The sequence below is a fragment of the Balearica regulorum genome, chromosome 3 (assembly GCF_011004875.1).
Source record: "Balearica regulorum gibbericeps isolate bBalReg1 chromosome 3, bBalReg1.pri, whole genome shotgun sequence".
NCBI classification, from domain to species: Eukaryota; Metazoa; Chordata; class Aves; order Gruiformes; family Gruidae; genus Balearica; species Balearica regulorum.
In genome coordinates this window covers 27,455,470-27,471,897 of record NC_046186.1, presented here as the reverse complement: position 1 = coordinate 27,471,897, position 16,428 = coordinate 27,455,470, and the positions used below count along the sequence as shown (strand labels likewise).

General features: G+C 38.5%; 1 protein-coding gene and 1 long non-coding RNA gene across 3 annotated transcripts in view; one reads left to right on the top strand and one right to left on the bottom strand.

Moving 5' to 3' along the window:
* LOC142600928 (uncharacterized) overlaps nt 1–16,428 on the bottom strand; it is a 637,768-nt gene that overhangs the window by 241,803 nt on the left and 379,537 nt on the right. The gene's annotated exons all lie outside the window — the stretch shown is intronic.
* BMP5 (bone morphogenetic protein 5) overlaps nt 1–16,428 on the top strand; it is a 56,703-nt gene that overhangs the window by 36,099 nt on the left and 4,176 nt on the right. Inside the window, exons 4-6 of one of the 2 annotated variants that reach the window (XM_075747358.1) lie at nt 4,910–5,107; nt 12,324–12,400; nt 14,230–14,340. In XM_075747358.1, the coding sequence (XP_075603473.1) occupies nt 4,910–5,107; nt 12,324–12,400; nt 14,230–14,340 (386 nt within the window). Of the gene's footprint in view, nt 1–4,909; nt 5,108–12,323; nt 12,401–12,489; nt 12,591–14,229; nt 14,341–16,428 lie in introns of those variants that run through there. The other variant, XM_075747359.1, reaches the window with a different exon arrangement.

The following is a 16,428-nucleotide window of genomic DNA, read 5'->3' as shown; positions in this document are numbered from 1 at the left end:
TTTGTTGTTGTTTCAAAAACATATTTTATGTTGATATAGATAAATGTGTCCACCAAAGGAAAAGTTTGCATAATAGTTTATGTAGATGACACAATAGAGACGGTATAGAATACCTTGGAGTTGGAGTGTTGAGGTTGTCATATATGGGCCATCACATTTGTGTTGTTAGGTTTTCTCTTCTTCTTTTTTAGTAAGCCTTCATTTAAGCTTTGGTGGGCAAACTCTACCTCAATTATTTTGTTTCTGTGAAGTCCCATTGCTCTCAAGAGCACTATTCAGGCATGAGAAACCACACAAGTTTCTATCTAATTTTGAAAACTACTTTGCGAGCTTTCAGACTCAGAGCCTCAGGACAATTTTTGCTCAAATATTAGATGTTATTGGATTTTGGAGACTTTCTACAGAAGGCCTTTCCCAATCCTCATTTCATATATCACTCCCCAGGCGGAAACCATAGGTGTGGCATTGGAAATTATTTTTTTTCAGCAAACCAGAAATGAATTCTCAGCACCACTAAAGTTTTCATTTCTATCTACAAATATATAAATTTTTTACCAAAATAACTACTATGGCCTAGCAGTAGTGGTTAATCTGTAAAATGTATTTTGTGGCTAGTTGAACACTTTTGAAAGTAAATAAGTGCTTGTTTTTCATAACAGAATGAGTGGTTTGCTGCAGTTCGATGACTCAGGACAAAATAATGGATCTTGGAATCACTCATTGTCCTGCGTTGCCAGTGTAAATCTGGCCAAGATGCATAATGGCTGAAAGCTCTTGCAAAATTAGTGTCTGCTCTATGCCTTACATAAAATATATACTGCCTGAGGAGAGACAGCCAAGTAACAAATCTTACCACTGTCATTGGCATCCACACTGGTGATCTCAGAAGAAGTCAGCTTTCTCAATGTCATGAAAAACGAGGCGATGTCTCCAGGTCAGGACTGTGAGACAGATTGTTATTGAAAGCTTGAAGGGCTCTTGCATTTCCATGTGGAGCAGCTGGGGAGGGGGGGGAATGAGCTTTTAAGATGGAACTTGATCAGTTCGTGAGAAGAATTGTACGATACAATTGTCACAGCAGAAAAATGGATGTAGTGACACAGCAAATAGCTCTGCAGTTATGATCCTGAGTGCTATTCCTATCCTGTGGGTAAAAAAAAAAAAAAAAAAAAAAGAAACAAAATCATCAGGATTGTCGAGGTAGCAGCTTTTTATAAGCTGAACTTCACAGTTATTTTTGCAGCAGCGATTCCTTTATCGTAAGGGGACAGAACGTGAAAAGGCAAATAATATGAATTCAGTTCAGTCAGTCAAACCGGCACTTCCATACAACCTTTTATGCAAACTGCTAAGGGCACTTTACTATCACATAGAATAAAAGCCAAAAATAAGTTTAAATGCCAAGTCAAACAAATACATCTTGCCAAAGACTCAAAATCATATGAATAAGGACTAAGGAGTTCAGCAGATTTGGAACATAATGCTTTAAATAAGTCTTAGCCTCCAAATATACCTGTCAATACGGAGAAGAGATAATAAATTATCATAGCAGGATTGAGAAGCACATGCCAGAATGTGAGGAATACAAAGGCTCTGGACTGTCCCCACACAGAGTAAGTCCATCTGTTACGCTTATTTGTTTTTTCTAGGTGTAGGGGCAATTGCAGTGATTAGGTTCAGTGGAGCAGGCACTAGCTGACTGCTGGCTTTTTGCAGTTTCTTCTTCTTTTCTTCTAAAGTCTGAAGGAAAGTTTTTGAAATCCTCAGAATTAAAGATACGATGGAAGTGTAAAACCAAATCCATTTTTCAGAATGCTTGACCATGTTCAATTCTTGTTCAGAGATGCTCAAGAGAAGCAGGGAGACACACCTTGCTGTTTTGGTTTTACCAGTTTCACGTGGGTGAAGCTCTGAGGGAAGGTGTACTTAAGCAGGTCAGCCTGAGTCATTCAGCTGATTTTAGAAAATATTGCTCTAATACCACAGTATGGAACAACTGCGTGCTGGAGACACCTGGGTTTTCAGTTGTCATCGGAGCCAAGAGTTTTCTAATTGCTTACAAGAGATGATAGACTAAAACCGCTTACTAAAAACGAAGCCCATAAATGATTCTTGCTACAAAGGCCAGTTCAGGTTGGAGTAAGATTTTTCTTCCTGTGTTCTGAAATCTGCACTACAGACAAAGGTGAGGACTACGTAACAGAGCGTAGCACACAGATGGAACTACTCCTGTGGCAGAAAGCTTGATGCCTTTCAGAGGCAGGATACTTTGAAATATTTCCTGTTCCAGAAGGGCAAAGCTTTGTGTTCTTAGACGAAAGGAAATCTCCCAATCTACCACACGCACTTTTTTTTTTTTTTTTTAAATAAAGGATAATAGAAGTTCTGTAAATGCAAACTTTCTTTTGCACAGAAGCAACCTAAAATGGAGACAACATATGTGGTTTGAATGTACAAACCAAACAGTTCAGAGATCCTCCTCAGAAGAAATATAACGTCTCAAGGGCATTGTATATTTTGATTGTTTCATCTTCTGAAAGTTGCAGTTATGCTAGGGTATGTGATAAACTGAGAGAGAAAAGTTTAATGATGAACCTACGGAAGTCAATAAAAGTTTTCCTGTTGACTGCACTGGAAGCAGATTCAGTGCATATACCATTCATGAACTGAACAAACAAGTCCTAAAAACTCAGTTTGGCTGCTTAAAAGATCAAGCAAATAAAGGAATAAAGTCACATAAGCTGTTTCTGTGTGCAAAAAGGCTGTGGGTTACAGGATTAATTTTTTATAGTATATCTCTATACCTTGAATAACCAAGTAAGCCTTAACTTGTGGAATCTTAATAGCCATCTCATTGCTGAAGTCTAAAGGAAACCCAGAGGAAACTTAATAATATTAAAAGTTATTTTAAAGGGAGTTCACATTGGTTTGAAGGGTATTTTGCTTTGCACACAATATCCACCATTGTAAATTCAGAGAACCTAGATTTAAATTCAGAAAACCTCCACACATCTTTACAGCCCTCAGTATATAAATCTAATACTATTCTTAAAATGTCCACCAGTAAGGTATTAATCTTTTACAGATAAAATTAAAATTCTGAAAGTCATTGGAACAAAAAATAAAGAAAAATAGTAAAAATATTCCCTCTAGAAATGAGGGGGAAACTTGGAACTTTGTGGTGAGAGGCTAGTTTGTCCATGTTGCAATGAATAGAGAATAGTCTGTACAGTTTTTCATATCTGACTTGCAAGAGAAGATTGGGACATATAGAAATTAATGTTACTGAATTATTTAATAGTAATTCAAACACATGAAAAGAAGAATTAAAGAAACACAAGGCCAAAAATCCATTTAAAATTAAATCAGAAGCTTCAACAAATATAGTTTTCCCTCGCAGTCAAAAAAGTAATTAACAAAATTGTTCAGAATATGTTGCCAATTACTCTGCTCCATAACTGCTAACTTTCTCAGTTCTTCTCCTGCCTTTGCTGGGCTCTCTGTCACTGGAAACATCTTAAACCAATTTAAAGTGCTACACCTGAATAAACATGTTGTAAAAGTGTTTATGTATTGAAGTGGGTCAGTTCAAGGTATGGTATTTGGCTGGAACTTCTAATTTCTCTTTTTACTGCAAAAGGGCTGCCAGAAGGAGGAAGTCTGAGCTGAATTAATACATTTGTTACAGTGGAAGTAGAATGGAAACTACTTTAACCACAAATCAAACTGCCTCTTTCATTTACGCCAGTGATAGAGTTTTTCTAAGAAATATAGACTCTGGCGTACAGCCACTGTAAGTTTGTGTTTGAAAAGGAAACCTATATGCTTATTTCTATAAGGTTTACTCTTATGCTTATTTGCAAGTTCTTGCTCAGGATGATTGAGTTAACGGCGTGATACGCTTGTGAGGCAGATGCTCCTTCCTCGCCCGCCTAGCAAACTTTTTCCAGTCGGTTTAGCACAATCCCCGGGCGCCCCGATGCCGCGCAGCGCAGGCAGTGCCTGTGCCCGCACCTTCCCGTTTAAAGGACCTCTGTGTCCCCCACCCAGCACAGCTGCACAGCTTCACATGACACTGTCTCATTTTCTGACGGTTGAAGGGCTCTGCATAATACACGTACGCACAAAAGTGTTTACGCTGCCAAAATAAATTCTGTTAAGAGCAAGGGTTTATTTGTTAAAATGTCACTGATGCAGTTTCAGTGACTTGTTTTGCTTTCTTTTCTTTTACTGAGGTTTAGATCCTATAATATAGTGAGGTTACCACACAGTCCTGACTGAACAAATACTTTAAAGAAATATGCACATCCCCTGGGAACAGAACCAAAGTTAATAATGTACATATTTCAAACTCTGTTCTCCTGAACAACTGAATGCCTTCCTACCTTTACTAGTGAATGAACATCAGTTTGAGTAACACTGCACGATATTTATTTTTAAAGCAGAAGTATATTTATTATCTACACTTCTCTTTTTGCTACTGATTTGCTTTGGGGATATAAGGTTCCATATCTCACACTGAAGTGATGCAAAAATTAGATGACTGCATTACATTATCCTTTCGATAGCCTATAGACTTTAATGGGGGTCATTTATTTTTCAGTTCTATACATGCGTACATGAGACTGAATTAAAATATCTGAGTAATGAATAAGATATATAGCACACAGAGACTGCAATTTTATGCAATGACAAACTTAACTGTAAAGCTGTTGAAACTTTTGTAAATCGTTGAATTTTTTTATCTTTTAAGTTCCGTTCCACAAAATGCAGTTAAGATTCTTAATCACGTAAATTCAGGATTATGGGCAAAATCCTTGCCATGCTTCAGTCAGCAGTTGAACTCCCACCGTGGCTTCAGGAGGGGCAGAGTTTCACCTTTTAACTTACAATTTCCATTACTTCATAGGTCGAAGTATCAATGTCAAATCTGCTGGCCTGATTGGAAGACATGGGCCTCAGTCAAAGCAACCATTCATGGTTGCGTTCTTCAAGGCAAGTGAAGTGCTTTTCCGTTCTGTCCGAGCGGCCAACAATAAAAGGAAAAATCAGAACCGCAACAAATCCAGTAGTCATCAGGAGTCTTCTAGGATGCCAAGTGTCGGGGGTAAGATGAAGCTATGATTTACTAGTCTGTTTAAAGGAGTTATGGGCACCTGCTCAAATGCAGTGGAGTCACAGCAGCTTAACAAGATATTGTTCAGTGGCTGAACTGTCAGAAACTGTGTTCCTGCTCAATTTTGACCTGCACCCCCCCCCCCCCCCATCCCTCAGCTTTGGTCTTTTGCTATGTTGGCCCAGAGCATGATCCACCTTCTGTGAGTAAGGTCACTTACATGTTTCACGGGCTGCTGGATGGTGAAATGCCCAAGGAGTTTGGGAAACTAGTTCTATGTAGCAGGCAACTGGATGGGATCTTTGCTACACATGACAAAAAGGTAGAGAGAGTAGAGAGGAAGGTTGCACCCCAACTGCTTGTCAAGGAAGCCTCAGCAAAAGACCGTGTTTGGACTCTTGTTTAACTGCCTCTCAGCTGAAGAAGCCAAGATGTAACACAAAAGTCTGAATACTGGAAATAAAGAAGCTTAACCAATTTGTGAAAGTGTAAACTGTTTATGAGTTCAGACCAGCTGACATGTATTGACATAAATAGAGTGTATCCCTGAATGGGAGTGAATTAGATCCCTTATTTACCTGAAAAGTACTGACAATAAAGCACGTGAAAACATTCTTAGTCCCATTAAAGCCTGAGTAAGTTTTGCTCCAATTCTTTCCTGAAATGCTCCTTCAGCTGAAGGCACAAAGTCACTTTCTAAACATTCTCATTTTTGAACAAACATTCCTACTTTTCGGATACAGGGTGTGAAAATGTATCTTTCTAAAAGTATGGTAATTCTAGTACCAGCATATCAAAACCTTAATGTAGATGCTACTCTTAAGCTCTGTGGATGTCTACAAGTAAGCAAATTAGTATTTATTGGGAAAAAATCAGCCCTGAAGTGGAACACATCTATTTGAGGAGAACCATTATGAGCATTAGGCATTACTTATATCCATCTCAGAACCTCCAAAGTGGCAGACTAGAGACTCCTCTAATGTAATGCATAAGCCTTTCCCTAATCTTCTGCACAAGGATGAATTTTGCCCTAACAACCACAAACTGCTACTGAGTTGCTAAATAAGTCATAGAAATTATCTTAATAACTTATCTTTCTAAACTTATTTAAAGTTTACCTGGTGATATACTGGAATAAAATCCCACTATAAGATTAAAAATGAGTATTAAAACATATCCTGGAAAAAAAAAATAATCTACTGCTTCAGTAGTGGGCTCAATTTTATTTATGTATGATGTATAGGTGGTAAAAATACTGTGCTATTTCTCTAGTTTCCGCTGAGGACCTGTAGCATAGTTATTTCTGAGGTAGATGACTTAGAGAGATGCACGTGTTTCCTCCGAGGACTCTAGCTTTTCAAAAGTCCCTGACATTTGTTAAGGCACCAGGGATCTCTATTTACAACTGTGTTTTGTTAGGGATTTTGGTTTGGTTTTTTTTTTAGTATTTCCAAGTTTTCTGATATGTTGTATAGCTGTACCACAAATAGCTCATCTGCACAATTGACTTCTAACCTCTTTTTAATCCATATTGAAGGGGAGCAGTTATTAATATGTAATGAAAAAAGTCCCAAAATAGAAAATTTTAGCTCTTTACTAGTAAAAAAAAAAAATACATGCTCTATAGCTGAAACACCGTTTTAAAAATTATTCATTATTTATAAAGTTATATTGACTAAATATTCTCTCTTCATTAACTGCTTAAATTTCTGATTTTTTGAAACAATGCAGGTTACAAATTGATCGAGCATCTTGTAATTCAGATGTGGTTTAAGCATGCACATCAGTTAAGCTTGTTAGCTGATGCTTGCTCTAAATTCATTCACCTCGGTAGAGGGACCAAATCTGCATTTTTTTCTGCAGAAACTGTTCCTTCTATGTTACTGTTATCATATGATGCACTTCCCTGTTTTCATAAAAGGGCTTTGGACTTAATGACACAACATGAGGGTGGGGTTTTGGGGATTTTGTTTGTTTGTTTTTAAATACAATCAAAGATGATCTGTGCAACTGTGTTAACTCCAAAATATGATGTCTTACCTCAAGGGTAAGTAATATTCTCTCTGCACAAAAAATATTAATTTTTTTTTCATATTTCCTGGAAAATATCTACTAATTTTGAACATTATATTGTTTTGAGGGAGTGGAAAATCATCAAAGTACACGGTACACACAAGAAACCTAAATATAATACTTTCAGATTGAACTCCATCTTTCTAGCCCATGAGGAAATGAGAATTGAATGGATTTATTAAGCCTCCTTGATTATAGCAGGAAAGCCAAACACAGGCTCCCTGCTGGTTTAACCTGGGAAAAGCTCAACCTTAACACATGCCAGCAAGTTGCGTCGGCTTGAGAATTACCTGGGGAAGTGCTCTCTGTATGTCTCAAAACACTGGTCAACCTCATCTGTGCATCCAGTCATGCTCCAGAACTGTTGTAAAACAAGAAAAATCAGGACATCTCTAGTGAAATGTGCATTATGAAACAAATTTTCTCCTAAACTCTTTAGGCCCCCAGTCTGCATAAGTATAGAGGTACCTCACTATATATAGTATCATCCATGCCAGATCTCTGTCAAAAAAGATTGCAGTTCAAGAAAACCATTCTGTTAAAACAAAATTAGGTTAAGAAGTAATTGCGTGTGTGATTGCATCAAAGGCAGGACAGCAACTTCGACTGGAGATGGAGGCAGCAAGAGATGGGCAGTCTGGAACAGTACTTTGCGATAGTATATATAAACATGTCTATATGTCTTTACTTCCCTTGCCAAAAAAAAGCCTCATTAAATTTCTTATAAGTGTATTTTTTTGCCCTTCTTCCACAGCTTTTTCTGCTACGTAGGAGTTTGGCCCCCAACTGCCATTTCTGAATAACTGAGGAACAATATTTTTTAGTCACAATAGCCTACAGTTTTAATTCTTGACAGGATAAGCATATGGGCCTTGAAGCTACAGTATGTGAAATTGGATCCTTGGCACCACATCTTATTATAAATGTCACATTTGATACTTATATGAAATGTTACATTACACACAACATTTGTCTTATATGAAAGATAGAATTCAAGGAAGGAATACAGACTTGCCTGAATCTCACTTTCTTCATACATGTGTGGGTTAGATGGTTTGCAGATACATGTCTGCATATGAATCACAGACCATCATATCAGGTGTTCTGACAGGACCATTCATCCACTGCTGGTTAACTTATAGTCAAATAATTTAGAGTACCAAGTCAATGAAGACATCCATGTGATGACTTCTGACATATTTATTATTCAGCCTTTCTCCTTTAACTGTAGGTACTTCCACTACATTCTGGTGTTAAAACTTCTGTATGTATTTTTAAATACAAAAATGTCATGACTTAGAGAAAACCGTCAAAAGCACAGTCTTCAGCTTTCATTTGTTTGCCTGCTTGGGTGCTATTTAAACCAGATTGTGACTTTCCTGACTTTCTTATATGTATATCTTCCCCATATTTTTGAATCACAGTTTTTTTGCAAAGTAACTTGCATTCTCTAAGATGGAATTTTAAATTTCCATTAATAGTTGAAACAGTAAAGCTCAATATTTACCTCCTATGAACATTGATATTAGTCAAAATCAGTATACAGATCCTTGTAAAGAGCGATCAGTGAAATAGAGTTCAAATTTTTTTAAGTTAAAGTTTACTCTCCACTACCTTCACCTTACTTCTAATTTGTGTGAAGAACATACTAGACTACTACAGACAACTCAGTGCAAAGGATGACTAAGAGTTCTTGATTACATTAAAGGTATACAGATTTTTGAAAACTCATGGTGTCCTAGGGTATCCTGCCTTGCTTCCAGTGGCTACTCCAGAAAGGCACAGGACTCCCATAGGATGTGGGTATATATTTTAACCTTACCTGCACTGGGACAGCTAAGGGTATCTGAGATGGCAGTAGGTAACTAACTACCTGTGGAGAACCTTTAGTGAGTGTCACTGAGAATCAGCCCATGAAGGGCTAGGAAAATACCATAGGAAAGAAGGTAGCATTCAACTTTAAAAAGGAATGAGGATTTGGTGTATTATAGCTTAGAAAGCCTAACTTAACATCCCTGGTGGTACTTGAACAAATTATTTAGCACTGCAAATGAATACAGCTTGAGTTGTGCACAGCTTTTGACACAGTTTCAGGAGACATATTGGGGCTCAGGTATATTCAACAGAAAGTGCGTACATAGCCTGTTTAAAAAAAAAGAAAAAGTGTATTCAAAGATCATGTTACCAATAAGAGTAAATTTTGTGCGGGCATTTTGAATGACCTCTCACTGATTCTCTTCTGGATCTCATTCAGCACAACATTTTATTGGTAATTTGGATGATTGATCACTCCTCCCAGATCTGGTATCCTCTGTGAACTTGCAGAGAGCACACTCTGTGCTATTGTCCAGGTTACTAACAAAGACATTAACTACTGTTGGCACCAGTACTACTCCTTTAGGGAAATCCCTAGCAACCAGCTGCCAGCTGGACTTCGTACCACTGATCACAACCCTTTCAGCCCAGCAGCCCAGCCAAGTTTCCACCCGTTATATTCCTTACCTATCCAAACTATATCTGACCAATTTGGTTATAGGAAAACAATGGGACACTATATCAGAAACCTTCCTAAAAGCAAAGTGAAGAACACCCCAGTGCTCTTCACAGGCCCCAAAGTTAGTCAGCTCATCACAGAAAACAATTGTATTGGTTAGGCACAGTTCGACTTAGTAAATCCATGCTGACTGTTCCCAAACACCTTCTTGTTCTTCATGTGTTTGGACACAGCTTCCAGGAGGCTTTGCTCACAGACTTCCCAAAAACTGAGGTTAAGCTGATTGGCCTTCTTGAAGATGGGTATGACATTTTCCATTTTTCAGTCATCAGAAATATTCTCCAGTCACTGTGAACACTCAAAACTGACAGGGAGTGACTGCAGTGATGTTGGTCAGCTCATTCCCCACCTTGAAATTCATCCCTTCTGCTCACATGGACTCGTGCATCTTCAGTGTGCTTAAGTGGTTCCTAACTCTATTTCTTTTACTGTGAGTAAAGCTTCAGTCACTAGAGTTAACAGCTTGGGAGTCCTGAGGGTAAATCTTGCTAGTGAAAAACAAGATAAAGAAGCCATTGAGTACCTTAACCTGTTCTGAGTCGTTGTCACTAGGTCCTCTGCCCTACTGAACAATGAATCTGTATTTTTCTTAGGTTTTCTTTTTGCTATGAATGTACCTATAGAAGTCCTTCCTGTTGACCTTCACATCCTTCACAAATTTCAACTGCAGCTAAGCTTTGGCTTTCTTAACATTCAACCCTGCATGCTCAGCCAATGTGTCTATATTATTTCTGCCTAGCTTATCCCAATTCCACATTACTTTTACTTCCTATTTGTATTTGAGTTCAGTCAAGAGTTTCTTATTCAGCCACAGTGGCTTTGTGCCACACCTGTTTGACCTGCACATGACACTGGACTTACCTTGTGCTTCTCTCAGAGGTTGTCCTGGAAGATCAGCCAACTCTCCTGGGCTCCTTTGCCCTCCAGGCCAGTCTCCCATGAGATCATGTGAAGAAGTTCTCTGATCAAGTCCAGGGCTGCACGTTGTCATGTCTCAGAACCTTTAACTCCACCATATCATGGTTGCTGCAGCCTCATCATCCTGCAGTTCTCATCAACATCCTCACCGCCAACCTGTTCTTTACTCATTGATTTGCATAAATACAAAATAATCCTAAAATGACTAGGCATGAGTATATCAAAAAAGGATCTGAAGTTGATTATTTGACAGAGTGGTTTTGCTGCAAAATTCCTTTTCTGGGATATACTGCTAGAAAATAATCTGGAAATCATAGGAAATATTTTTTTTACTTTACTTGGCATCGTGTTCAGTTTTGGCCATTACATCTTCAGAATGACACAAAGAAACTGAAGAGAACCCAAAGAAGCAATGACAGCACAGATCAGGACAGCTGACAAGAAGCAGTTGGTAAATTTGCAGAAAAGCTCATTTAGGCCAACTATTTGGAAGACTTTTCTGCAAGGATAGTGAAGCATTACAGTGGGTTATCTCACAGACTGTAAAACTCCCTTCCTTTCATTTTATGTGAAAAAGGCCTCTCTCTTAATTTTCCAGGAATTCTAAACAAAGACATAATCATCCCAGCTTCTTTTAATGTTAAAAAACTGTTCCTAAAAAAAATTCTAGTCCTGAAAATGAAGATTTTGTTTCTTTTTCAGTGTCATCTTTGTTTGTTTGGGGTTTGTTGTTGTGAATTTCAGCCAACTCCTTTTTTTTTTTTTTTTTTCTGCCAGAATGTTTATTTGGGTTCAAAAAAGCCACTTTAAGCATTCTTCAAATGGAACCAGAGGAGACAGCCTGTCCTTCCTGCTACATCACATACCTCACTGATGGCATCACTAGAATAGCACTAAAAACCGACTCTGGGGTACTGATGTGGTGAAGGCATGACCCTATTCCCTTCCTCTCCTGTTACCCAGGGGCAGCAAGGAACAAGTACTACATTTTCTCCAGGATTAAGATTGTCCTGGAGAAGCATGTATGGAAGGTTCTGTCTGTCCTTCTATCCTGACAAATCTCTGACAGTGCAGAAATATTCAGGCCTTTAAAAAGCATCTATTAGTGTGTTTGTTTACATTAGTAGTACCAACTAAAGAACATCAAGTGCTGAATATTTCCAGAAAATGTAAAAAAATTATGGACTACAAAATGTGCTAATGTTTAAATAACAGGCTTTTGGAAATTCTGTTGTTTCAGGACAATTTTTATCAGTTAATTTATCTTTTGAATTGGGCTACTTTCTTTACCTGGCAATTAAACCTGTGCCAGCATACAGATGACTTCCCCATATCTTGGAGGAGGGTCTCATTTGTCCTCCTTTGATTACTTGTGTGCGTATTATCAGAGTTGTTACCTAGCTAGCCAGCAAACAGACATCCTGTAAACCTGTTTCCCCTAATGCTGAATGCATCGTTTCTGCTGTGTACACAAATTGTACCAGGCTGATACCGCTGATTCTAAATTTCCAAGTTTACACTGCCTTTATGACCAACCCTAGGCAGATAAATGACAGCCCTAGGAACAGAAATAACAGTACGCTTGTTCCTTTCCTTTGTACAGTTCCATCAGGAGCTCAAAAATAGCAATGTTTCTAAACAATTTTTATTTTCTTCCTGTAGATTATAACACAAGTGAACAAAAGCAAGCATGTAAGAAACATGAACTTTATGTGAGTTTTCGAGACTTAGGATGGCAGGTATGGTTATAAATGCTGTTTCCTATTAATTCTAATTGGGACAATCTATTTTACAGTACCTCATTATTTACAGTCTGTTTTCCTCATAGGAATTGGTATTTCACTGATGAGACACAAATCCTTTAAATGCATTTTGTAATGAATCCCTATCACTATTGCTTCACCTTTTTTGGCTGCTGCTCTCTCAAAGATTTTACAGACATTAATGGCTTTAAGATCTGGATTCATTCACATAAAGATAAGTTTGAACTATTATTCAAGATATGACTAGATCTGCAGTAAAGGAAACCAAAATCCCCACTTTTGAAATCTGCATTTGAATTCTCCCTGGTTCAGTGCTGTCTACTGCAGGTCAGAAAGATTTCACTAAGGTAGGGTCTGTAGGGAACTAGAGCTTGGATCCCTGCTCAGTGATCTTTAGAACACCATACCTAAGTTTATATAAATTCTAGGAAAAACTCATCCTGCCATACAGTAACAAAAAAAGAAGGTACTTGTAGTGAAAGGTCATAAAGACAGAGGCAGGGCATTATGAGAAATGAAAAAAGAGATCAGTCTAGGGTTTTTTTCCAGGAAGAAAGGAGATATCTATAAAGAAAGAACAAGAAGTCCATCCAACCTATAACCTAGCCATATTGCATATGTAGGTACGAACTCGGAGATGGCTGGCTGTGCATTTCACAGTTCTCTGAATTGTTTATAACAATTCTCCGTGAGCAGAACAAGTCTATGAGGAGAAAAATTGTGCTACCTCTTTAGTGACAGCTCATCCTTTACATATCTAGCTCAGATTCTCATACAGCCTCATTACTCTGCCTGACTTTTTTGTAGTATGTTTATTCTCACCGCAGCCTGAAGAAGTAGGCAGAGACTGTTTTCCCAACTCTGCAGAGCATAATCACCCTGTCCATGGCCACAGAGCAAGCTTGTGGTATTGATTCAAACGCAGGCTACTGAACAAGTGAGCCATTGTCTCTCTGTAGATCACAGATTTTTCCATGTATCACTGTTTGTTTTTTTTATTTTTTTGAAACAGTAAATTCTGATATACCCTAAGATGTGCAAGGTTCTCAGATCAGTCATTCAAGGTGGCCATAGAGAAAAGAATTTTTATTTTTTTTCCCCCCACAAAAAAACACCTGAAGAATTCAAAGTTTCAGTTGGAAAGCCAAAGCTACACTGAACAATATTTGATCAGTGAAACTCAGGGTGAAATGAGATAAAAAGAAACAAAACCCAAGTAGATACTTGATCCTCTCCACCCTTCCCACAGCACCTCCATACCTTTGCCTGGCAAAGGAGGAATTCAGCAAACTAAACACATAGCTTTCATTAACATTTTAAAATATTTTCTCTCCTGTGGTCTTTTCCTCATGCTGTGTTGCTAGAAATACTCAAAATGCATGATTCAGTGACATTCCAATGGGTAATCCCCAACAATCCTCAGTCTCATGCAACAATACAATTAATGGTATTGGGTATGCTGAAGAAAGAGGATGCATTTTAATTACTTTTATTGCACCAAGAAGTGCTCAAGATTTTCAGTCTGGGAAGAAAAGTATTCTGACAAACATATTTGGACCTTTAATTCCCATTACAGCCTCATTAGTTCATATTCAGTACAGATTTCTAAGTTTAATTTTCATCTGAGTTTTGCATGAATGAAACATACTTTTTTTGGGGAGGGGGGCAAAAAAGTTAATTTAACATGCCACATTCTGAAGTTTATTCTGTCCTTTGACAAGTCTTAGTTAGTTTGATATAGTTTTAATTATCTGAGTGAGAAAAAAAAAAAAAAAAAAGAGTGGGTTTATTTGTTTTTGTTTTAGGACTGGATTATTGCACCGGAGGGCTACGCTGCGTTTTACTGCGATGGAGAGTGTTCTTTCCCCCTCAATGCCCACATGAACGCAACAAACCACGCCATCGTTCAGACTCTGGTACGCCTCTGCCTATGTTGTAATTGCCTAGTTTGCAATTGCGAGTGTCTTGGGACGGGGTGTCTCTTCCTCTCTGTTTGCTACTATCGGCTTTTGATTATTTCTGTGTAAATGATAACCCATTTCAAATGCGTGCTTTGATGATTATGCTGGAGAGAGAATGAACTGTCCAGAGTTTCCCTTCCATTTCAAAAGCAGTTACATACGAGAAGACCGTGTCATATTACTAGAGAATTGTGTGGAGAGGAACCAAAGGGGCCCCCCGGTCCCACTTCCAAGGGTTTTTTTACAGCTTACTGAAGCTCCCTGTTAACATCTACATGCTATACCTTCCAGAAATGTTGACACTTGGCCACTCTGTGGACCTCTGTTGGCAGAGATACTTAAACTGTAATTTATTGTGAAGCTTTGCAAGCAGATGCATTTGCATGTAAGAAATTGTGTTCAGTCATGCCTGGCTAACAAATGCAATTTATAAATAAGGGTGTTTGGATATGTTGCTCTGCCTGGTACATGTAAAAGGGGATTTGCAGCCAGCTTTCTGCCTCTGTTTGTTCTTATATTAGTCCTGTGCGTCAACTGGAGCAGCCAAAAAGATGATCTTAGTTGGAGCAGCTGGCTAGGCCTCCTCTACCCCAGCAGCATTCAGCTATGGTTCGGAAAACACAGCACCTACAGAAATCAAGACATTTAGACTGCCTAAATGTAATATTGTGAGCCTGATGCCTGGTCATGATTTTTCACCTGTGCCAGCTGAAGAACTGGCTCTGAACAGCACCAGTATTAGCAGAATGATTAAGAAGCAGAGGAATGAGACATAATACATGAGGAGGTAGTGGGAGTACGAAATCAGAAGAGGAAAGGGTTGCCATCCCTAATTAGTTTCTGGAAAGGTCAAGGCACTCGACTGCAATGAGAGAAACATGGGTTTAAGGGTCCCTCTGATTTAAACTAATAATAGGAAAGTATCCTGACCACCAGACTATGCTGATGAGTCTGTCCATGGATGGCTAACTTTTTCTCTGATTGCAATGTAAAAATCCTGGGCCTGAAAAGCCTTTCCCCCTTCAGAAACGAGTGCAGCTATTACCCTCTTGGGGAAAACAAAAAATGCCAAAAACCAAAGCCCAACAAACCCCCCCCCCCCCCCCCCAAACAAACAAACAAAGTTTGGTTTTCTTGCTGAGAGAAAACAAATCCTGCTTGTGAAATTGCTAAATACTTCTACATGAGTACTCCTACATTTTTAAAACCTCAGCATGTGCCGAGACTTTTTTCAACTTTTCATTTATTCACCTTCTACAAGTCCAGCCACCAATGCAACATTATTCCTCTACACCAGCATTCAAGTCAGCAAGATTCACAAAAGGAAGGGAAAAATTCAGAGGCTGGAAATAAACAAAAGAATTGTGGTAAGGGGTTCAGGTGAAGGGGAACAGCAAATGCTACTTGGCAAGGAATAGAGCAATGTGCCTAGGCGATGATGAAGAACAGCATATATGCAGTCCTGAGCTGAAAAGAAGTAGGTCGGCAAAGCGGTAGTTTAGCATTAGGCAAACATTGTCCAGAAAAGTTGCCAGTATCAGTGAGATCCCCAGGTTAGAGTTCCCACCTACAATTATGGACTGTTAAATAAGAAGTGGCCCAGTGCTACTTTCTCTCATGCATCTTTCCTTTCCAAAAATGGTTAATTTCCCGTGATTAAGAAATTTCTGTAGTTTGTCCTATTTTTAAAATTGAATACTTAAAATTTCCCTCCTTTTAATGGCCTTTTTGGAATTGTGTGTCTCCCTCTGCATGTACTGTACATGCATTCAGTTGTGCAGCCAAAAAATCATGAGGCTAATTAAATTTTAACTGCACATAAATTAGATGAGATAACAGTAGTTGAATGCTTTCTGGTTTAAATTATACAAAATTCAGATTTACACAAGGTGTGCACATGGGGATGGCTTGGGAAACGATTATTCATACACCCCACCCTAATCCAAATGTAATCATCTCCCAGCCATACTGATTACACCATTCTAAAAAAGCCCACTCTTTGGGTTGGGAAGTGATTGTTCCTTGGTCCCCCTCCAAAATTTA